Source organism: Chiloscyllium plagiosum, unplaced genomic scaffold (genome assembly GCF_037043375.1).
Source record: "Chiloscyllium plagiosum isolate Xiang-an unplaced genomic scaffold, Cpla_swu_hap1 HiC_scaffold_9, whole genome shotgun sequence".
Classification (NCBI taxonomy): Eukaryota; Metazoa; Chordata; class Chondrichthyes; order Orectolobiformes; family Hemiscylliidae; genus Chiloscyllium; species Chiloscyllium plagiosum.
The window spans coordinates 49,023,417-49,048,034 of record NW_028270147.1 but is presented as its reverse complement, the minus strand read 5'-3'; the positions used below and the strand labels follow the sequence as shown (position 1 = coordinate 49,048,034).

At 41.1% G+C, this 24,618-nt stretch overlaps 1 protein-coding gene across 1 annotated transcript in view; it reads right to left on the bottom strand.

Moving 5' to 3' along the window:
* The window catches only part of agbl4 (AGBL carboxypeptidase 4), an 854,548-nt gene that overhangs the window by 163,707 nt on the left and 666,223 nt on the right, over positions 1–24,618 (bottom strand). The window contains exon 8 of the mRNA XM_043699224.2: positions 3,510–3,624. Coding sequence (XP_043555159.1) covers positions 3,510–3,624 — 115 coding nt within the window. The remainder of the gene's footprint in view (positions 1–3,509; positions 3,625–24,618) is intronic.

Genomic DNA, 24,618 nt, shown 5'->3' with positions numbered 1-24,618 from the left:
GGGTTTGTTTGCATAATAAATCACAAATTTTACAAATTATTAAAGAAACTTTTTTTAAAATTCTAACGTGAATATTGATAAAGTATAATTGGCCATAACGGTGACTGGGTAAAGCATTTAAACTTATGTTGTGACCAATGGACAGATTGGACTAGAGAGTGACAGTGTATTCTCCAACCTCTGTCATAACAACAGTTTTGTAAAATGCTTGGCGCATTTCAGATCTTAGGCAAAATATCATTTGATCAAATTGGCAATATCTCATTGTTATTTCAATTATATGTCTGTGGAAAAGATAGCTTGCCTACAAGAGCCCTTTTTTGCTCTTAGGTGCAGAACCTGAACTAATTTGCACACTATGAATGCAAGATATCTGAAAAGGGTTTTCTCGTGCATTTTGAATATCGAATCATAAATCTTACATATTGCCCACAACTGTTCTGCTGCTTTTTACATTTTGCATTGTAATGTGCAGTATGCCCAATTATTTCAAACTATTTGTTTGCTTGGAAAATCATATTAGTTTGGAAATCTGTAAGACAATGAGAGTTTTATGGAATAAATCTCATTAGATAGCAGTAAATCACATAAAAAGTCTTAAGATTCTTTCTTGTAATCTATAATCAAATATATTGATTATGGAAATGAAAAGGGCATTTTTTAAAAAAATGTTCTGGATAAACAGCTCAGAAATTGCTGTAATAACAATTAACACTATAGGTTCATAGAATAAATCATAGAATGATTACAGCAGAGAAGGAAGTCACTTGGTCCACAATGTTAATTGCCGGTGCTCTGATGGAATAATTTCATTTAGTGCCATTCCATATCTTTTCTCTGTAGTCCTTGCAAACATTTTCCTTTCTCAGATAGTGATCTAATTCCTCTTTAAAAGACCCAATTGATTCTGCTTCCACCACACTCTCAGACAGCGCATTGTAAATCCTAAACAGTGGTCTCTTAATTTCTCTGACCTTCCACTACAGAAGTTACAGAAAAATAGTTAGGATGCATTTGAGGGTAAGAGTAGATTTTGAACTATGCAGCCTATAGATCACATTAGGTAGATAGATTGTAAAGAACTCAGTCCAATAATTCATTTCTGCTGGAATTTCAACTTTTAATTTGTAGAATTAAACACCACTTAAGAACATTATTAATTATATCTAAAGCAAAATTAATTTCTAATTAAGGATGTTGTTTTTATTCACAATATAGTTAGCTGAAATACTTATCTGTTGACTGCAGCAGAAATCATAAAGATCCTATCCAACAATTGAAAATGTGAGCTTGTAATTAGCATTTCATATCTTTTGTATGCTTGGTGCTTGTTACTTGCCCTGAATTAGATGTCTTAATGTTGCACCATTAGAATGTAGTAATCACACACTGACATTCCTGTTCATTTGGTTAGAAGCTGAATAGTTGCAAGAGTGCTGTGCTTTTCCAACTTTGGAAGCAATGAAATACTTCTGAGATCCATTAGGACACAACATTATAAAATTCACCAAAATGTGACCACATTTATCTTGGCCATCTTTCAGAGACCAAAATGTATTCTTTTTTTTAACAGTCATGACAGTCATCAACCCTAACAGCTTGCGATTAGCTTGAGACTTTTGGGATGATTTTATAAAAGGAAGCCTTGTATGCTAGTCATACACATTGGGAAATCGAAAGCAGACATATATCCCTTTAGGTTACAATAATCAGTAATGCTTTGCATTTGCACATAAGTTTAAATATAAAAACAGAATGCTCCAACATGGCAGTTGCATAAGCTGAGCTTACAGCTCACTCTTTCAAGTGTGGAAGTAGTTCCATCTCTATGACAACACTAGTGGTTCAAGCAGTGATGCCACATCTGATAGATGCTGTGTCAGCTTCTATTACAATGTACATAGATGTCACCCAGTGCCTCAGTGGAAGCCAAGACAGAGGTTATGGGGTCCAGTGTTGCTGCCATGCAAGTTCCAACTTTTGCTATCAATGTCATGGATTTCAGTGCTCAAGGATGACTACTCTGCCAATAATCCTGTAAAATATGCTCCAACGTTGATGATATTAGAATATGTAACTGCTGTTCTTTCTGAGGATAACATCATTCATGCTTTCACCATTGCTCCTGTGCCAGGGCACTTGCTGTTATCTGTCGCTTCATGTCAAGTTGATGTAGACCAGGCCCAGAGCTATTTCCAGTCTCCTTAATTGAAAGTCAGAAGGTATCATCCACCTGTCACAACCGCTTATGCAGCACTGAAGGAGAACATTAGAAAGGCAATGGTACCTCAAAACAAGCAATGATCAAATGCATGAGAAGGGGACATGGAGAACTGAGGTATTAGGGTACATTTGGGGCATTGAGGGATAAGGAGTTATGAGGTGTGAAGGGTTGAATACCTTCTATTCACCATTAGAAACAAGGCTAATGCCTCAGTAAAAGACAGTGGTTCTTCTAAGGTTGCCAGCCTCATTATCTGTCTGCCTCTAGAACTGGCAGGTCTGAATCCATTTCACCCTCAACTCCCACAACCAAATATAGGTGAAAAAAGGCTTTGTAAAAGTTTACCTGATGACCAACCCCCTATGGCACATAATCTATCTGTCACTGTTAGAAAAACTACTGGGCGGCATGGTGGCAGAGTGGTTAGCACTGCTGCCTCACAGCGCCAGAGACGTGGGTTCAATTCCTGCCTCAGGCGACTCTCTGTGTGGAATTTGCATATTCTCCCCATGTTTGTGTGGGTTTCCTCCCACAATCCAAAAATGTGCAGGTTAGGTGAATTGGCCATGCTAAATTGCCCGTAGTGTTAGGTGAAGGGGTAAATGTAGGGGAATGGGTCTGGGTGGGTTGTGCTTCGGCGGGTCGGTGTTAGGCCGAAGGGCCTGTTTCCACACTGTAAGTAATCTAATCTAATCTACTGGTTTTGCTGCCATCTTTAAGTGGCCATTAATAGGCACCTGAGCTGACTTCTGAAACAAAAGGCTGACCTCAACTGTACCAGCCCAGGCTTTCACTGTGGGAGGTTGGGAAGATAATGGGCTCAGAACCCTTTATTTTACTGGTCCCATACGGCACCCAACTACTCCATTAAATTCTGCCTATCATTTGAAAGGTAAGTATCTGAAAGCTAAAAGCGAAATCAATATGTCTGTAAGTTCATTCACAATATAACTACAGTGCCACAGTAAAACAGTTTGCCTGAATACTAATTTTATAGTCACAAAGTAAACGGAAGCATTGCACTTAAGCTCAATGTGACACATGAAACAGGCTAAATAAGACATCACTCTCCTTTGAATTCAGATTGAATCTTGGTAGCTGGCTCATATTCCACAGTTAGGGCTAGTGGAAGAATTGTTTCAGATTTGCAACAATATTAAACTTGCTGAGTGTGAATATCCCCTAAAACATACAGTTTTGTCAATTTTAAATACAGCAACATGTCAATAATATTTTAAATGAGAAGTGCCATGTTTAAAATACAAAATTTAATGATTTTACTCACCTATAGTTACCCAAAAATACTCCATCAGGATTGAGCATTGGTACTATTTTAAAGACCAGAACATCCCGCAGAGCCTTGGCAACTGAGTGCTGGCTGACAAGAAAATCAATAAAACCTAGAAGGAACAGAAATATGTGAAATTTACAAAATATTGTTAAAATGGGGTCTTATCACTGTACACAGATTTATGAAATCAGATCTCTTCTGAGATTATTGACCAATCTAGAAAGTTATTGCTTTTCTTCCAAGTATTGACCTTGCTGTGGACTGAAATTCACTAAAAGTTGATCATCCACATCAAGTTGCATAATTTTTAAACTAACAGACCCATAGCAATTCTGTCCTTGAAAGAAAAATCATATAGCAAGAGATTTAAAATATTTTTGCTGTGCCAAGGTGCCATGGTACACTGACTAAAAACTTAATCTTCCTTGCAACTGAAATCTATCAAATGTAGAACAGTGCTGGAAAACTCCACTCATCATTGAACCAATAATCAATGACTTTTCAGCTGAGAAACAAGTCAACTTTCTAGTTTGCACATGATATTTGCATTTATTGCTCTATCTTTAACACTTAGCTCCTTTCTTCACTTCTCTGTTGCAACAGATATCTATGTTTATAGCTTGCATCCTCTCTGTTAATTAATAATACTGAAAATGGACATAATTCTACAGAATTATACTCTAGCTAAAATTAAATAAACAAAATTTTCAAGGGCAACCAGAGACAGGCAACAACAGCTGGCCAGCCAGCAATGCCCAACTCCCACGAGAGATCAAACAAATATATTTAAAATGATAAGCGTTTGCTATTTTGAATGGCCCTTTTTGCATGTTGGAAATTAAAAAAAAACTTCACACCCCTTTTAAGGCATTAAAAGAACTAATTTTGTATTTTACAAATGAAGCAATTTGTGTTCATTTAAGATTAAATGTTACATAAAATATAAAGAAAAATTTAGCTACAATAACTGATGGATTCTGGATACACTTTTAAATTTTGAGATCGAGTGCTTTGTATAAAATTAATTTAATGTAATTTGGGGATGATATAAGAAAAACTCTCCATCATCTTATGCAAAATACTAAAACACCTGGGCCTGATATTCCGAGGAGTGACAATCTTGTACCTCTTTTTTCTTACAAAGGAAGAGAGCTTCACAGTTCGGACAGGAGATTCCAATCAGGGCTCCTTCAGAAAAATGGAGCTATGTTTCTATTCTGACACTTCTCTCAAAGCTCAGAACTGTTGGGGAAAAGCATTTCTTAATTGTTCAAGACAACACTTGCATACAATTGATCCGATAACTGAACAGACCTCATTTAACTTCGACAGAAAGATTTTAGACATCCCCAATGTGTTTTGGCAGCAGTTGCCCCACTGTTAGTGGTCCCTCATCATGTAGTCCTGGATCTTGGAATGTGCCAGTCTGTAACACTTGGTTGAGGTCAACTCCTCACTCTGGAACACCAAGAAACTTTGGGCAGACCAAAGAGTGTCTTTCACAGAGTTGGTGGCCCTCCAGGTGTAGTTGATGTTTGTCTCGGTCTGTGTGCCATGCAACAGTATGTACAGCACAGAGTCCTGCATCATGGAGCTGCCTGAGACAAAACCCATTGCATTTTTCTCCAGACTTTCTTTGCAAAGTCTCCACCTCATCCCCGCAGTGGCTTTGAGAGCAGCGTGTGGTAGACAATCTGGGTGTACATGAGGGATCTCACAGGTAATGCCTTTCTCACCACCAATCAAGTGATATCTTAGAAGTTGTTGGAAAGTTCTGGTGATGATGCCACATAGTCATAGAGTCCTGAAGCACAGAGACCAGGCTCTTTGGCCCAAACTGTTCCACACTGACTAAAATGTCAATCCAAGCTAACACCATTTCCTTGAACTTGGCCCATATCCTTCTAATCTTTTCCCATCCATCTATTTGTCCAAATACCTTTTAAATGTTGCTAATGTACCACCTCAACCACTTCCCCTGGCAGCTCATTTTATTTGCACACCATCCTCTATAAAAAAGCTGACCCTCAGGTTCCCTTTTATTCTTTCACCTCTAACCATAAACTGATGCCCTCTAGACCTCAATTCCACAACCCTGGGGAAAAAATTGAGTGCATTCACCGTATCCATGATTTTATACACTTCTGTAAGATCCCCCCTCAGTCTCTTATACTCGAAAGAAAAATGTCCCAGCTTCTCCAACCTCTCCCTATAACTCAGACCATTGTGTCCTGGCAACATCCTTGTAAAGTTCTTCTGTACTCTTTCCAGTTTAATAACATCCTTCCTCCATCAAGGTGACCAAAACTGAATACAATACTCGAAGTGCGACCTGTACAACTGCAACAGAACTTCTTAACTTCTATACTCAATGCCCTGTCTGATGAAGACCCGTGTGCCAAAAGCCATCTTCACTGCCCTGTCTACCTGTGACTCCACTTTCAGAGAACCATGAACCTGAACTCCAAAGTCCCTTTGTTCCACTACACTCCTTAAAGCCCTACCATTCACATTGAAGCTCCTACTTTGATTTGCCTTTCCAAAATTTATCTATATTAAACCCTATTTGCCATTCTCAACTTACTTCCCCAGCTGATTAATGTCCTGCTGCAAGTTCTGATAAACTTTCTCACTGTCCACGACAGCACCTATTTTAGTATCATCTTCAAACTTACTAGTCACGCCTTGGACATTCTCATTCAAATCACCGATATAGATAGCAAACAGTAATGGGCTCAGCACTGACCCCCGAGGCACTCCGCTAGTCACAGGACTCCAGTCCAACAAGCATCCTTCCACTATCACCCTCTGCTTCCTACCATCAAGCCAATTGTGCATCCAATTTGCCAGCTCGCCCTGGATTCCATGCGAACTAACCTTCAGAGCAGCCTACCACGTGGAACCTTATCAAAGACGTTACTGAAATCCATATAGACTATGTATAACTCTCTGCCCTTGTCAACCTTCCTGGTCATTTCATCAAAAAACTCTAACAAATTTGTGAGGCATGATCTCCCACGCACAAAGATGTGCTGACTATTCCTAATCAAACCCTGTCTTTCCAAATACATGTATGTCATATCCCTCAGAATCTGTGAAGTAACTTACCCACTACAGATGTTAAGCTTACGGGGGGGTTTATAGTTCTCAGGTTTTTTCTTTGCAGCCCTTCTTGAATAATGGCGCTACATTTGCTACCCTCCAGTCTTCTGGGACCTCACCCATGGTTAACAATGATGCAAAAGTATCAGCCAGGTCCCCCGCAATTTCTTCTCTAGCCTTTTGCAGTGTTCTTGGATATTTCTGTTTTTCAGCGGCAGCAGCAACTCGAAGGGTGGGAGCTTGCACCAGGGGCCTGCCGGGAGCAGTGAGTCACTGATTGTGCTTTTAAATTTGAATTCAGAGAGCAGAGGTTTCTGGGAAAGGAGGGACTTCTTATTTTTATTTCTGTCTAACTATATAAGTCAGTGTCTTCTCAACCTGAGACCATACCTTTGTAGGGCCTCCCACCCAACCACCTCCTCTAACCTTAAAGACCTGGGACATATCAGGTAAGTGTCTCTTTTTTACTTTGTGACTAGGGGACGAGCAGGGATGTCAATGCAGGGAGAGCAATGTTCCTCCTGCATGATGTTTGAGGTCAGGGATGCCATTAGAGTCCCATCCAAGTACATCTGCAGGAAGTGCACCCAACTCTCGTTCCTCCAAGGCTGTGTTAGGGAACTGGAACAGGAGCTGGATGAACTTCGGATCATTCAGGAGGCAAAGACTGTGATAGATAGGAGTTACAGGGAAGTAGTTATTCCCAGGCAAGAAGAAAGCTGGGTGACTGCTCGAAAGTGGAAAAAACTGTCAGTGGAGGGATCCCCTGTGGTCATTTCCCCTGAAAAACAAGTATACCATTTTGGATACTGTTGAGAGGGGATGACTTACCAGAGGCAAGCAGTGGGGCCCAGGCCTCTGGCACAGAGCCTGTCCCTGTTGCACAGAAGAAAAGGAGGGAAAGGAGGAGAGTGTTAGTCATTGGGGACTCAATAGTTAGAGGATCAGATAGAAGGTTTGTTGGGAACGAACGAGACTCGCGATTGGTGTGTTGCCTCCCAGGTGCCAGGGTCCGTTATGTCTCGGATCATATCTTTGGGGTCCTGAAGGGAGAGGATGACCAGCCTCAAGTCGTTGTCCATGTAGGTACCAATGACATAGGTAGAAAGAGGGATAAGGATGTAAGGCAGGATTTCAGGGAGCTAGGGTGGAAGCTGAGAGCTAGAACAAATAGAGTTGTTATCTCTGGTTTGTTACCCATGCCACATGATAACAAGGCAAGGAATAGGGAGAGATATCAGCTGAACACGTGGCTGCAAGGATGGTGCAGGAGGGAGGGTTTCAGGTTTTTGGATAATTGGGGCTCATTCTGGCGAAGGTGGGACTTGTACAAACAGGATGGTCTTCACTTGAACCACCCCTGGGTGGGAAATTTGCTGGTTCTATTCGGGTGGGTTTAAACTAGCTCAGCAGGGGGATGGGAACCGGAGGTGTAGTTGCAGTGCACAGGAGGATGAGAGTAGGAAGGACAGGGACAGGATTTCAGGGTCACAGGAATGTGCGGCAGACAGCAAGCTGGATTGAAGTGTGTCTACTTCAATACCAGAAGTATCCGAAATAAGGTAGGTGAGCTTGCAGCATGGATAGGTACCTGGGACTTTGATGTTGTGGCCATTTCTGAGACACGGATAGAGCAAGGTGAGGAATGGATGATGCAGGTTCCAGGGTTTAGATCTTTCATTAAGAACAGGCAAGGTGGTAAAAGAGTTGGAGGCATGGCCTTATTAGTCAAAGATAGTATAACGGTGGCTGAGAGAATATTTGATGAGGACTCGTCTACTGAGGTAGTGTGGGCTGAGATTAGAAACAGGAGAGGAGAGGTCACATTGCTTGGAGTTTTTTATAGGCCTCCACAGAGTTCCAGGGAGGTGGAAGAGAGGATTAGCAAAATTATTCTGAGTAGGAGTGAAAGGAACAGGGTGGTCACTATGGGGGACTTTAACTTCCCCGACATTGACTGCAAATGTTATAGCTCGAGTATGTTGGATGGATCAGTTTTTGTCCAATGTGTATAGGAGGGTTTCCTGACACAATATGTCGAAGAGCCGACAAGAGGGGAGGCCACACTGGATCTGGTGCTTGGTAATGATTTAATTGTAGGTGAGCACTTTGGAGAGAGTGACCATAATTCAGTTACATTTAGTTTAGCGATGGAAATGGATAGGTACATGCCACAGGTCAAGAGTTATCGATGGGACAAGGGCAATTATAATGCGATTAGGCGAGAATTAGGATGCATAGAGTGGGATAGTAAAATGCAGGGGTTGCAGACAATCGAAATGTGGAGCTGGTTTAAGGAACAAATATTGCGTGTCCTTGATAGGTATTTCTCTATCAGGCAGGGAGGAAGTGATAAGGTAAGGGAACCGTGGTTTACTACAGAAATTGCATCTCTTGTTAAGAAGAAGAAGGAGGCTTATGTATTGACGAGGCAAGATGGTACAGATGAGGCAATGGAGAGCTACAGATCAGCTAGGAAAGACTTAAAAAGAGAGTTAAGAAGAGCAAAGAGAGGACATGAGCAGTCTTTAGCAAATAGAATAAAGGAGAACCCTAAAGCTTCCTATAGGTATGTGAGGAATAAAAGGATGATTAGGGTAGGAATAGCGCCAGTCAAAGACAGAAGTGGGAAGTTGAGTGTGGACCCCGTAGAGATTGGAGAGGTGCTAAATGAACATTTCTCCTCTGTGTTTACTCAGGAAAAGGAGAACATTGTAGAGGAGAAGAATGAGGTACAAGATATTAGACTATAAAGGATCGAGGTTAGTTATGCACAGGTGTTATCAATTCTAGAAGGAGTGAAAGTAGACAAGTCTCCTAGGCCGAATGGGATTTATCCGAGGATTCTCTGGGAAGCTAGGGAGGAGATAGCAGAGCCTTTGGCTTCGATATTTGAGTCGTCATTGTCTACAGGTTTAGTACCTCAGGACTGGAGGATTGAAAATGTTGTGCCCTTGTTCAAGAAGGGCAGCAGAGATGACCCAGGTAATTATAGATCAGTGAGTCTTACTTCTGTTGTAGGAAAGAGTTTGGAAAGGATTATAAGAGATAAGATTTATAATCATCTAGCAAGCAACAATTTGATTTCAGATTGTCGACATGGTTTCGTCAAGGCAGGTCGTTCTCACAAACCTCATTGAGTTTTTTGAGAAGGTGACCAAGCATGTAGATGAGGGTAGGGCAGTTGACGTGGTATACATGGTCTTCAGTAAAACCTTTGATAAGGTTCCACATGGTAGGCTGATGGAGAAAGTGCAGAGGCATGGAATTGAGGTGATTTAGCAGTTTGGATTAGAAACAGTTTTTCTGAAAGAAGGCAGCGAGTGATGGTTGATGGAAAATATTCAGTCTGCAGTCCAGTTACTGGTGGTGTGGCACAAGGATCTGTTTTGGGACCACTGCTGTTTGTCATTTTTATAAATTACTTAGACGCAGGCATAGGTGGATGGATTAGTAAATTTGCAGATGACACTAAAGTCAGTGGAGTAGTGGACAGTTTGGAAGAATGTTACAGGTTGCAGGGGGACTTGGATAAACTGCGGAATTGGGCTGAGATGTGGCAAATGGAGTTCAATGCTGCTAAATGTGAGGTGATGCACTTTGGGAAGAATAACAGGAAGGCAGAGTACTGGGTCAGTGGAAAGACTCTTGGTAGTGTGGATGTGCAAAGGGATCTTGGAGTTCACGTGCATAGATCCCTGAAAGTTGCTACACAGGTGGATAGCGCTGTTAAGAAGGCATACGGTGTGTTAGGTTTCAATGGTAGAGGGATTGAGTTCCGGAGCCGCAATATCATGCTGCAACTATACAAAACGTTGGTGCAGCCACATTTGGAATATTGTGTATAGTTCTGGTCACCCCATTACAGGAAGGATGTGGAAGTATTGGAAAAGGTGCAGAGGAAATTTACCAGGATGTTGCCTGGTCTGGAGGGAAGGTCTTATGAGGAAAGGCTGAGAGACTTGGGTCTGTTCTCATTAGAAAGAAGAAAGCTAAGGTAGGATTTGATAGAGACATACAAGATGATCAGAGGATTAGATAGGTAGACAGTGAAAGACTTTTTCCTAGGATGATGACGTCAACTTGTACGAGAGGGCATAACTACAAATTGAGGAGTAATAGACTTAAGACAAATGTCAGAGGCAGGTTCTTGATGCAGAGAGTGGTAAGGGCGTGGAATGCCCTACCTGCTAATGTAGTCAACTCAGCCACATCAGGGAGATTTAAACAATCCTTAGATAAGCACATGGATGATTTTGGGATAGTGTAGGGGGACGAGCTGAGAATAGTTCACAGGTCGGCGCAACATCGAGGGCCGAAGGGCCTGTTCTGCGCTGTATTGTTCTATGTTCTAACCAGGAGATTTATCCAACTTCATACATTCTAATACATCCAACACTTCCTCTCCTGTGATATGGACTGTCCCCAAGATATAACCACTAACTTCTCCAAGTTCCCAAGTCTTCATGCCTTCCTCCACGATAAACACAGCGGATAAATATTCATTAAGGACCTCACCCACTTCCTGCGGTTCTACACATACATGTCCACTCTGAGGGGCCCTATTCTCTCTCTAGTTATTCTTTATCCCTTAATATACTTAAAGAATCTCTTCGGATTCACTGTAATCTTCTCAGCCAAGATAATCTCATACTCCCTTTTCGCCCTCCTGATTTCCTTCTTCAGTAAACTCCTGTATCCCCTATATACCTCCAGGGATTCCCCTGATCCCAGCTGCCTATACCCGAGCTGTACCTACTTTTTTCTGGTCAAAGCCTCAATATCTTCTGTCAGCCAGGGTTCCCTATTCCTGCCAACCTTGCCATTCACCCTCACAGGAACATATAGACCTTGAACTCTAGCTATCTCACTTTTAAAGGCCTTCCATTTGCCAGAGATCCCTTTACTTGCAAACAAACTACTCCAATTAACCCTTGAAAGCTCCTGTCTAATTCCATCAAAATTCACCATGGCCCAAGAACTACAGGGTTTGCCCTAGTCCGGGTGTCATTGGGTCGAGAACGAAGCCAGCAAAGTTCAGTTCTGAGTCAGTCACAGGGACTATCATGTTCTTCTCCTGATTCAGATTGTCACTGCTCCTGGTTGCCTGGAGCTGTGGTGCGATGGGCCCCTTTTGGTTCCCACCAGCCTAGAGATTGGGCTTCACCCACCTCTTGTGACATTGGGTGTTTCCAGGTTGGGGGTGCTCTGCTCCTTCTCCCCTGTGGTACTGTGCCTCTTTTTTGTTGGTGGCCATCCCACTACATACCTTTATCATTAGAGAAGTTGCTGATGTGTCCATTCTGCAGCTGCCTCTTTCTGTTTTGCTGATTTGGATTCGGGGAGCCTAATGTGTTTTCCTTTTCCGGTTGTTTCTCACTGATATCCATGCTCCCACCACCTTTGTTTCCTTCTCCTCCATTGACTCAGTCTGTTCAGTTGGAGGTTGGGTCAGTTGTTGGTTACTTTTTCCTCCTCTTTGACCTATCCCTCCTTCTGGGTGCCTCTCGTTTCTGTTTCCTTGCTGGAGGCTGGCATGTTACTGTGTTTTGGGGGTCCACAGCTCGTGTTGCCACTTTCAGCCGTCTGAGCATATATGGCACCCCACCCCGTCTTTGGTTTTGTACAGGTGGCCTGCTTCCATATCCAAGTTGCAGCTCTTGGATTCTCTGCAGTCTTTAGTCAGGTGGCCCTCCTATTTGCAGTTCTTGCAGAGGGTCACTTTGTAGTCTGCTGCCACGTGTGCCCTGCAGGTTCAGCACACTCTGGGCTGCCTCACATATGTCAGGTAGCTTTGGCTCCCTGTGATTGCAAAGTTGAAGAGCAGGTTGAGGGTGCTCCCACTAGTGCCCATCTTCAGGGCCACCCTGACCTGCCACTGCTGGTCCAGATACCAAAGGGGTCCACATGTTAGTCTGATCGACTGGTGATCCTTCTTCTAGCTTCTTCACAGTCACCCTGACTGCATTACGGACTCCCTGGCCTGGAGCACGGGACTAACAGAGGTCATAGCTCTGGTTGGCTGGTCACTGCACTGGCATTAGGCTGAAGCCAGCATAAAGATCCTCCAATTGCAACTCAGCTGAACTGACAATCTTCCAAGTTCTGCTTGCAATCACGATCCAGCGATGAATCTCGAGATCTTTTGATGATGATGAAGGTTCTCTGCTCAAGCTTATCCCAGGAGAACCATCTTCATGATCATGGTGTTTCCCCTGCAGTAGTAATATGGTGAGGCTAGTGCTTGTCCAACCTCTGTGATGTACAGGGCAGACAGGCACTCACCACAGAGTGTGCCATTAACTGTTGGGAAATGCTGGCCAAGATGGAGGCCCAGAGAAGACACCAGTCAGTTAGAGCTGCCTGGTAGCCCAACTGACTCTCATGTTAGGAATTGTTACTGTCTCGTTTCACTCCACTGCTTATGAAAATAGTAAATTGCATATAAATGAGACAGATTAGGTTATCATGAAATGTTAATGCATGCAAGTAAGTCCCTCACTACCCACTTAACAATATTCCCATTTGATGTTAAAACCTTGAGTGAAAATTAAATTTTTTTTCTCAAAACTGGGCATCTCATTTTCCATTCAAGCCAAGTTTTCCCAATTGATTTGTCATGGTCCACACCACTCAGGGCTGGGAGAATTCTGCTATTTGTGGTGTGTCAATTATTAAAGTTAAATCTGGAGTTGTGATTAGGGATGCAGTAAGGAAGATTGTAGCTGTCTGGTTAAAATGTTTTATATTTGTAATGGAAAAATACAGCTGGGTCCTCAATAGACTACAAAATGTGTATTTCAGGTGATGGCTTTTTATGTGTGGAACTGTGTCAGTAATCATGAAAAGTCTTTTGTTGTTAATTTATGACTGTTGTCTAGCACCAACTTAAATTGTATGACGTCCAGGAACTTAATGTGTTACTTGCGTGTTGTGGCTTTGAGATTAATTTAGGTTTTGAGGTTGCTAATTACTTTTTTTACTTCCATGTAAATTACCGATAGTCAACACAGATATAGAAGGCATTATTACTGCATGACTTAATACATTAATTATGGAGAATGAGGAAGAAGTTCCTGTAAACCAACATTAATCCCCAAAATTCAAAAAGTAGCCCTCGAGAAAATCTCAAAGAAATCCCTCAAATTAAAATATTTTGCTCTCTGGCATATCTTATTAATTAGCATCAGCAGTTCACACTTAATATCCAAATACATCTCCTCACGCTCATAAATATTCCAATAATGCCAACCCCACTTTCACTGCTTCCACTGTTAGTTGTATGTTAATTGTAAGGCAGTGAAGCAAAATCATCTCCCATAACCCCAGATGCTGTGTCACATCTGGTCCCTTGACATAGGGAATAATCCCCTCTGTAAGAATCAGCAAATGCAAGAATCCTGCTCCATCAGTTACATTCTGCTTCCCTTTCTATTATGCGAATCCCGTACCACAGGTACCCATCTCCAGTGCTTTCAATCTATACATTTTAAATAAATATAGAATTGTGGTAAGTATAGACTCCAGTTCTTTCCATGACAAATGATGTGCATTAACTGGTGATATACTTGAATAACTGTAAATAGATATAGACTGAATTTGTGCCAAGAATTGAAATCATTGTCATGATGGCACATGTTCATCCCTAGTAAAACTGGATGCCATAGGCCGTGTCACAGCAAATCCTTTGATTCACTTAACTATGTTCACTATGTTTGTAACGTAACATTTTAAAAATAAAGTATATAAGGATTGACACCAGTTTTATTCATTATCCACTGACTTTCTAGATGTAACATCTTTTTACGAGCAGCTAATCACCCAAACCCTGTTGCACTAAACTCACCAACAGCTCAATGTCAAGAAAACGCAGCATTGAAATTGGAGTGGTAACTTCAGCTTATTTGCTCTTAAGGAACTCCATGTTGAACACAATGGGCATGCTTCATTAGCATCGGCCAAAAGCAACCAGCTTCCAAGGACACTGGCAGCTGACTTGCCAATCTTGAAGAACCCTCAAGGTACATCTCTGGTCCACTTACATTATACTTCTGTACTTCAAAGCTGTACCTCGGGCTACCGCTGCAACTGTCAATGTAATGCTGCTGCAAGGACTCTGTGCACTCAGCGACATACAATCAGCTTATGGACTGGACCAGGCTGCATCTCTGGATTCTTCATTCATTCAGAGCCTATCAGGATGGTGCAAAATCTTGCTGGGCCTAATAGCAAGAATCTCTCCAGAAAACTCAATGCAACTTACACTTAGGCAAAACAGTCAAAGATTCAGTGCACCATGTATTTTCAATAAATAAGATTGTAATAGGTAAGGTCTACTATTCATGGAATTTCCATTGTCTTCCCAATGTTATGCAATGAGGTAACAGAATGTTGAAAGACATAAGCAAAGCAATGGAATATCTCAGATTAGCTATTAATGAAACTATATGTTTTCTAGTCAAACCATAACTGAAATACTTCATCCAATTTTGGTTGTCAAAAAAAAAACTGGAGACAGTACAGAGATTACTACAAGACTGATCCTCAGTAAAAAAAACTTTGAATTCAAAGGAGGTAAAGAGTTTAACTTTATCGTCTAGGAAGCAAACCACAGACAATTCTTAAATTTAAAAAAACATCACATCCAACAATGGGTGGCTAAAACATCCTCCTTAGTGGGTGGGTGGATTAGGTTTGGGCCATAAGGCTATCCTCAGCAATAATTAACTTGTAGTGAATTACCTTGCCAAAACAAAGTGGGGATTACAGTTATTTCAGCTAATATGGAAATAAAAAGATTACAGGGTGCCTAACAGATTGCTGTTTCATCAAAGCTGCACTGAGCTTTGATGAAACAATGTAGAAGGCCATTAGCACAAAGGTGAAAGTGAGAGTGGAATGACAAAATGATGATATGGAGGAGCTGGTGTTGGACGGGGGTGGACAAAATTAAAAATCACACAATACCAAGTTATAGTCCAACAGGCTTATTTTGAAGCACTCGCTTTCCGAGTACTGCTCCTTCATCAGGTAGTTGTGGAGCAGGACCATAAGACACAGAATTTATAACAAAAGATTCCACTGTCATGCAACTGAAATGATATATTGAACAAACCTAGGTTGTTGTTAAGTCTTTCATCTTTTAGAATGGGTTGCAGGTTTTGGTTCATTAATATGTAAATTCCAGAACTTCTTTTAAGACACATTCTCAAGATAACTTAAGGTTTTATAAAAAAGATGACATCTCAGCTCAGACAATGCATTAAAGGTGTGAGGTTAGAATCTGTCTGTATCCCAATTTTGAGTCAGACTGGTTCTATTTCTAAAGTCGAATTTATAAAATATTACGTCCATAGATTTTGAGCAAAATAGAATGTATCTGCAAATATAATTATAGTGAATGAACTGAAACCTGGAACCCATTCTAAAAGATGAAAGACTTAACAAGTATCTAGGTTTGTTCAATGTATCATGTTAGTTCCATGACACTGTAATCTTTTGCTATAATTCTGTGTCTTATGGTCCTACTTAACAACTACCTGATGAAGGAGCAGCACTCCAAAAGCTAGTGCTTCCAAATAAACCTGTTAGAATACAATCTGGTGTTGTGTGATTTTTAACTTTGACAGAATTTTCCCAGTTCATTGGTAATAGGCTGGAAGGCATGGAGATTGACAATCTGTTGTAGGTTGGGAACCTGACATTGTCCTGTCATTTTGGTATATTGCCAGTGGTAGGAATCTTAGTGGAGCACCTCTCTGTTGGGTAACTGGGCACAATGACCAATTAAGGCCAACTTCCGCCTCATGGATATTTTGGCTGCATTAGGATGGCCAAGTACCAAGTGGGGAAATCAGCAGGTAAATTCAGGCAGCATTGGGGTACTCCATGGCCCACGAAGAAATTCCCTGATGGCAATGTGTGCCTCTGCACCTAAGACAGCCCTACGTTTACAACACCTCAGTTCCCAAAAACTGATATTCTGGCGCTAATGCACCAACAGCACCAGTCGTTGCAAGAGGTATCACTGCTAAGTCTACAAATCTGCCAACGTTCTGATTGAGTTGGCTGATCTTTAGTCATCCTTATTTCAATGGTGGCCCCAGCAGCTGCCGGTTAAATTAGCTGTCAACAGCAAAATGCTACTCGACGTCCTGGCACCTGACCGAAAAGAGCTGGCTCCCACTTTTGTCCCTGGCAGCACAACTTCCAGCTCATCAGAAGAATTCAGCCAGACGTACCAAGTAATAGAGAGCTTGGAGCTGCGCTTGTGGATAAAAGTAAAATATATTTGCTGTAACCAAACAACATTATTTCAGGAACATGAGGGAAACAAATTATACTAAACACTAGTTTTGAACAATGTACTGACCTAAGTCAATTATCTTTATCACATTTGTGATATATGTAAGATTATTAAAACTATTCAATAACCTGCTACGAATTGTTCTTCTGATAAGTCAATACAGACCAAATTCTGAAGCCCGCACTATCAATAAGGAACAACTTAGAATATATTATTAGTATTCTGCAACATAATGCAATTTCTTCGCAACAAAAATGAAGAAAGAAGATCGGCTTTATTTTGCATCAGTTGCAAAAATGATCCACATTAAACAAAAGTTGATGTTGTTCACTTTCTTTAATAGTAACATGTCCTTAAATTTTCAATCATTGAACACAGTTATTGGTGGCAGTTTTACTGTTTATCAGAATGCCACATAAACATAGCTATCATAATATCACCCTGATGGAAACAAAGCACTCTCAGCATGCTATGAATTTCTTTCACAGCTGAGCAGATTAATTGCCATACCAATTAAACTAATATAATGAGAAGTGTTGTACACAAAGGCCATTTCAAAATGTGCCATGGGTCAGGAAGGTGAGAACAAACATATCTTCCAATTAATGACAGCCAGATCAGTTTTTTTTTTAATTCTCAAAGACCCAGACAGGAAGAACTAAATACATAAAGTCTTCATCAGAAGATAATTATGTTTTTGAATATACAGTGACAAAATGCCAAATGACTGTAATGATACTTACTGATCTGGACAGAGCTGTATGAACATACACATTTGAAACACTACCTTGGAATTATTAGTTGCCTGAAATAATTGACCATCTGCTGCCTAAAGAAGGCACTGTGCAACATGCAAAATGAAATTATATGCATTAGTATTTTAATGTTCTGGACATTTCAATGTATAGTCACAACTTACATCCTATTTTGTCAACCAGAGATTCCCCTCACTGTTGTTAACAATGTTAACAGGATCCTCAATTGTGTCAAACCCATTTCTTGCATTTCTGTATTAATTTCAATTTTCATTCTAAAATTTAATACATAATAGTAGGTCATGAATATCCCCTGGATCTTTCACTGAAAAAGGATGCATTTGCAGCTTGATAGTTTTGTGGGATATCAATCAAATATTTTATGAATCGTGCAGATTTGGTTACAAAACAGGCATCCGCGGAACTTCAATTACCTCGACTTTAATTATTTGCATTCTGGCCTCGGCATCCTACAGTGTTCCAATGAAGCTCAACAAAAGCTCGTGGAGTATTACTTCTTTCATTTAGACATTCAACAGCATTTTGGAGGCAACTTAAGTACAAAAGTCTCAGATTATGGCCTTTGTCCCCATTTTGTTTTGAAGTTTTTGGTTTGTTTATCGATGACAGCTATTGGTAATGATTCTGTTTCCCCATGTTCAATCCTCTAAGCACTTCTTGTGTTGGTTTATTCAGTTCAATATCTTTTTCTAACTTAATCAGAGAAACATAGAATGGTTACAGCACAGAAAGAGCCATTTAATGCTTCATTTTCATGCTGGCTATCTGTAAGAACAAATTAGGTAGAACCACTTCCTGCCTTTTCCTCATAGCCTACAATTATTTTCTCCATATAAATATCCAATTCCCTTTCAAAACCGCAATTGAATCTCTTTCCATGAGTCTCACAGACTATGCATATGAGATCTTATGTGCTCATTGTAAATGGCTTTTCAGCCTGTCACACTGCTTTGGTTTTGCTAATCACTTTAAATCTGTGTCCACTGGTTCTCTACCAAATTTTCTTTCAGTCATTTCTACTTTAAACAGAGCAACCTCAATTTTGCCGATCTACCCTCATCACTGAAACTGATCATTCTCAGAAACTCATTCGTAAATTTGTACTACAGCAAGCCCAAAGTGTGGTGGCGAAAACTGGGCACAATTGAGATTGAATGGGCATTTTATAAAGGTTCAGCATCACATTCTTGCTTTTGTAGTCTATGTCCTTACTTAGAAAGCCCGACATCATATATGTTTTATTAACTGCTTTCAAACCTGTTCTGCCACTGTTAATGATTGGGCCACTTACACACTCAAATTCTGGTGCTCATGCATACCCTTTAGAATTTGTTTCATATTGTCTTTTCTTGTTCTTTCTACTAAAGCATGTAAGAACATAAGAACTGTGAGCAAGTCAGTCCTCAATACACTTCGCTGTGTTAGAATTGCCTCATGTCTGCCCCAGTCAACAAAGCGGCGGTGGGCGGCATGGTGGCACAGTGGTTAGCACTGCTGCCTCACAGCGCCAGAGACCCGGGTTCAATTCCCGCCTCAGGCGACTGACTGTGTGGAGTTTGCACATTCTCCCCGTGTCTGCGTGGGTTTCCTCCAGGTGCTCCGGTTTCCTCCCACAATCCAAAGATGTGCAGGTTAGGTGAATTGGCCATGCTAAATTGCCCGTAGTGTTAGGTAAGGGGTAAATGTAGCGGTATGGGTGGGTTGCGCTTCGGCGGGTCGGTGTGGACTTGTTGGGCCGAAGGGCCTGTTTCCACACTGTAATCTAATCTAATCTAAAGCTGTCTATGTGCTCTCAACAACCTCTTCACAATTCACAATATTACAAGTTTTGTGTTCACTGCAAATTTTTCAATTGTGCCTTGCTCTCCAAAATTGAAGTTACAAATATAGATCACGTGGTTCTAGTCCTGACTGCTAGGAAATGTTCTGCCACTCTGAAAAGCACCTGGTTATCACTACTCTCTATATATGTCACTCACAAACTTAGGTTTCATGCAACCATGGACTGTTTTGTTTAATTGCCTTCAGCTTGGCTGGTATTTCATGAAATGTCCTTTAGAAGTCCATATATATAAACCACATTATTCTACCAATCTGCTCTGTAATATCATTGAAAATGGCACCAAAATAATTAAGCATAATTTGTCCGAAAATAATCTGTGCTGGCTTTCCTTAATCAATCAACATTTGTCCAAATGACTTAATTTTATTCAGGATATTGTTTCAAAATGTTTTTTCATGCATGAGGTTAGACTGACTGGTCTGTAACTGCTGAATGTATCCCTACATTCTTTCGTGTAAAATCGTTGTAACATTTGCAATTCTCCAGTTCTCTGGCACAATCTCTCAATGTCACGAGGATTGGAAAATTATGGAGTACCTTAATCACTTTCAACCTGACTTAGTATCTTCTGATGCAAATGATGCAGTCCTATTGGCTTTTTAACTTTAATTACAGCCAGTCTTCCTAATAATTCCATTTTTGTCAATTAAGTTAAACCATTATTTGTCCAAATTCTCAAGAATACAGGGAAACTTCTTTAAAAAAAAGAAGACATGCACATGATTGACATGCCTTTGCAGATGCCTAGTCTGCGCACAGCACAAAATGTTCAGGTCATGCATTCCACCTGGACAACCCACTGTTCTTGCAGCACTCTCTGTTTGTGCTGCTATTTTATTTCAAATGTGCTGTTGGACTGCCTACTCTTCTGCTTTCTGCTGTGCTTTCAGATATTAACATTTCTTTTAGCGCTCTCCCCATCATTAATTTATCATGGATTTGCCCTGTTGCTCTAGCCTCTCTTCCCCTTTTCCCTGTCTCTGTACTTCTCAGATTTGTCTGACTTGACATTTCTAATGAAAGTTGATCAACCTGAAAAGTTAAATCTGTTTCATGTACAACAAATGCTGCCAGATCTGCCGTGTATTTTCCGGATTTTCTGTGCTTATTGCATGAATATATTTTCTTCATGGTGCTTTGATCTTGAGAACTGCAGAGATAGTGACCGACAGTGGGAATAGTATCGTCATTTCACAAAGTATTTTGTAACACCTTACTTAGATTACTTACAGTGTGGAAACAGGCCCTTTGGCCCAAATAGTCCACACCAACCCTCCGAAGGGCAACCCACCCAGACCCATTCCCCTACACTTAACACTACCGGCAATTTAGATTAGCTTAGATTACTTACAGTGTGGAAACAGGCCCTTCGGCCCAACAAGTCCACACCGACCCGCCGAAGCGCAACCCACCCATACCCCTACATTTACCCCTTACCTAACACTACGGGCAATTTAGCATGGCCAATTCACCTAACCTGCACATTTTTATACTGTGGGAGGAAACCGGGGCACCCGGAGGAAACCCACGCAGACATGGGGAGAATGTCCAAACTCCACACAGAGAGTCGCCTGAGGTGGGAAATGAACCCGGGTCTCTGGTGTTGTGAGTGGCGTTGTAGCAGTGCTAACCATTGTGCCACCTTGCCGCCTGTTATTATAAAGATGGAAAAACATAAAAGCTCAAGAATTAGGAACAAAATGATAAATGGAGCAAAGGAACAAGAGAGCAGGTAGAAACCTAATTTGAATCAATGTGAATAACATTTTTTAAAATCTGATCATAAAACATAAAAATAACAAGATACAGAAATACCGAAAGTTAAACCACACATTACACCTACAAATCCACAAATAAACCAACTATTATATAAACAAGGGGACTGAAAAAGTTTCATGCACATTCCCATCATCAATATGCAAATATTTATGAAACATTTCAATGTCATGCATTAAAGGCATGGCTAAGAAAATTCTCAATGTCTCCTCCTGAGGTAATAGTTTTCATTATCACTGATTATCAAAGGTCACTAAGCACCATAGTAATCCACAGACATGGTGCCTTTACTACAGTATAGTGTAAATTGAGGCTTGTGCAAGATTTTTGCTTGAGAAGCTCTTTGCAATGAGACCTCCAAGAAACCTTTTTGTCAAAAACTGCAAATCTGAAAAAAACTGGTTAGTGCTTGAAATGTACAGGAGATCAACCTGGAACAAGAAGAAATAAATGATAGTTTGAGCATGTACTTCTTCAAAACTGAAGACTAGACTTGAATATTTTTAAGATGCCTGTTTCGCAGAAATTACTTTCTAATACCTCAAAATACTGGAGAAAGACTCACTGACTATCTAGGCATCCAACTACATTAGCTGGTAAGCCCTTTTAGTGTGTACATCAGGGTCCTATGATAAATATTCAAACTTGATTATCATTTTACCAAAAACTGAAGATAGACTTGAATATTTTTAAGATGCCTGTTTAGCAGAAATTACTTTCTAATACCTCAAAATACTGGAGAAAGACACACTGACTATCTAGGCATCCAACTACATTAGCTGGTAAGCTCTTTTAGTGTGTACATCAGGGTCCATGATAAACATTCAAACTTGATTACCATTTTACCACGGTACATTGCGCATTCTGTACAAATATAGTCATCAATCAAGAAACATAGTAGCCCAGAAAATAACTTTGAAGTTATATAACAAGCAGGAGCAATCTGGGTTGTTGCCAACAAAATTGGCTTGACGGAATGTCTAATGGACACCCTCTGTCATCCATTTTGTTCTCAATTTGATCAAAATTCAATCTTAAAGTTTATGGGCACAAATTAATTCAGTCTTTTTGGCATATTTCCAATGTACAGTTGGAGCAAGAAATTTCTCATTTGGTGGAAAATCATGCAGTTTACACCAGTTTGCCACCATAAAATTCCCTGGTTACCTCCACTGATACACAGAGAAGACTGGCATCTACATGCAAATGTCAAACTACAAGTATTTTTGCAGCTAAACCTAGAATTACTTAGAAGGATAATTATATGGTATGATTGTATGGAGACAGTAGAAGTGAAGAACATGTAAGTCTAAACATTTTACAGCAAGAATACCACTTTTGCTATTATTCTTTTGCTATTCTGTATAGACTGGAACTTAATTCTGATTATACCTTGGAGGATAAGATTGCTAGCAGAACTTCACTCACAAGAAGTCTTGAATGTAATTTAAGGAGCTTTTAAATTCATTTATGTAAGCCAACATTTATTGCTCACCCTTAATTATTCTTAAAAAGGTGGTGGTAAGGTGTTAATCCACAGTGGTGTTAGCATGAGGACTTCCAGGATTGTGACCCAGTGACAATGAACGAATGGCAATACAGCTTCAAGTCAGGATTGTGTGTGACTTGGAAGTAAGCTTGTAAGTGATGGTGTTCCCATGTATCTGCTACATATGTTCTTCGAGATAGTAGTTGTTGTAGGTTTGGAATATGTGACCACAGAAGCCATAGTGAGTTATTGCAGTGAATCTTATATATGGTATAGACTGCAGAGTTCTGAGGAAGGGTCATCAGATCCGAAACATTAACTCTGATTTCTTTGCACAGATGCCAGGCCTGCTGAGTTTTTCTAGCAATTTCTGTTTTTGTTTATAAAAGAAAGGCCTCTGTGCAATCAGTACAGACTGCAATTTTCAGAGAGTGGAGTGTGTCAGTTTGGTGAGTGTGGGAATTAGGTGAAGTGGGGGAGAGAGGGTTTTTTGCTGCTGTTTTGTTTTCCTAACTACTTTCATAGATCAATGCAGTCAGGACTGATTAAGCCCGAAGAGTTGAGAGATTATTGAGGGAAAACCTGAGAAGCACCAGGGAGAAATAAAAGTGAGAGAATAAGAGAAGGAGATTTAATATAAGATAATGGAATTATCTTTAAGATTGGGTGGATAAAAAAGTTCATAAATAAGGCAAAGCAAGTTCAAGTTTAATGGAAGGTGAGGTCAGCCGAGTGGAATGTGTGTGGAAAATCATGGGCACTTTAGGCATTCTGGATGGCCGCATGTACAGGTGCTCCTAACTGCAGAAACTTCACCTCTTTATTTTGGAGCTTAGGTGGTGGCTGGAAACACTGTAGCACATCTGTGAAGCTGAGAATTAAATTGATTAGACATTTAGAGAGGTGGACGTAAAAACAATGACTGCAGATGCTGGAAACCAGATTCTAGATCAGTGGTGCTGGAAGAGCACAGCAATTCAGGCAGCATCCGACGAGCAGCAAAATCGACGTTTCGGGCAAAAGCCCTTCATCAGGAATAAAGGCAGAAAGCTTGAAGCGTGAAGAGATAAGCTAGAGGAGGGTGGGGGTGGGGAGAAAGTAGCATAGGTGAGTGGGGGAGGAGATGAAGGTGATAGGTCAGGGAGGAGAGGGTGGAGTGGATAGGTGGAAAAGGAGCTAGGCAGGTCAGACAAGTCCGGACAGGCCAAGGGGACAGTGCGGAGCTGGAAGTTTGAAACTAGGATGAGGTGGGGGAAGGGGAAATGAGGAAGCTGTTGAAGTCCACATTGATGCCCTGGGGTTGAAGTGTTCCGTGGTGGAAGATGAGGCGTTCTTCCTCCAGGCGTCTGGTGGTGAGGGAGCGGCGGTGAAGGAGGCCCAGGACCTCCATGTCCTCGGCAGAGTGGGAGGGGGAGTTGAAATGTTGGGCCACGGGGCGGTTTGTTTGATTGGTGCGGGTGTCTCAGAGATGTTCCCTAAAGCGCTCTGCTCGGAGGCGCCCAGTCTCCCCAATGTAGAGGAGACCACATCGGGAGCAACGGATACAATAAATGATATTAGTGGATGTGCAGGTAAAACTTTGATGAATGTGGAAGGCTCCTTTAGGGCCTTGGATAGAGGTGAGGAAGGAGGTGTGGGCACAGGTTTTACAGTTCCTGCGGTGGCAGGGGCAAGTGCCAGGATGTGAGGGTGGGTCGTAGGGGAGCGTGGACCTGACCAGGTAGTCACGGCGGGAATGGTCTTTGCAGAAGGCGGAAAGGGGTGGGGAGGGAAATATATCTCTGGTGGTAGGGTCTGTTTGGAGGTGGCGG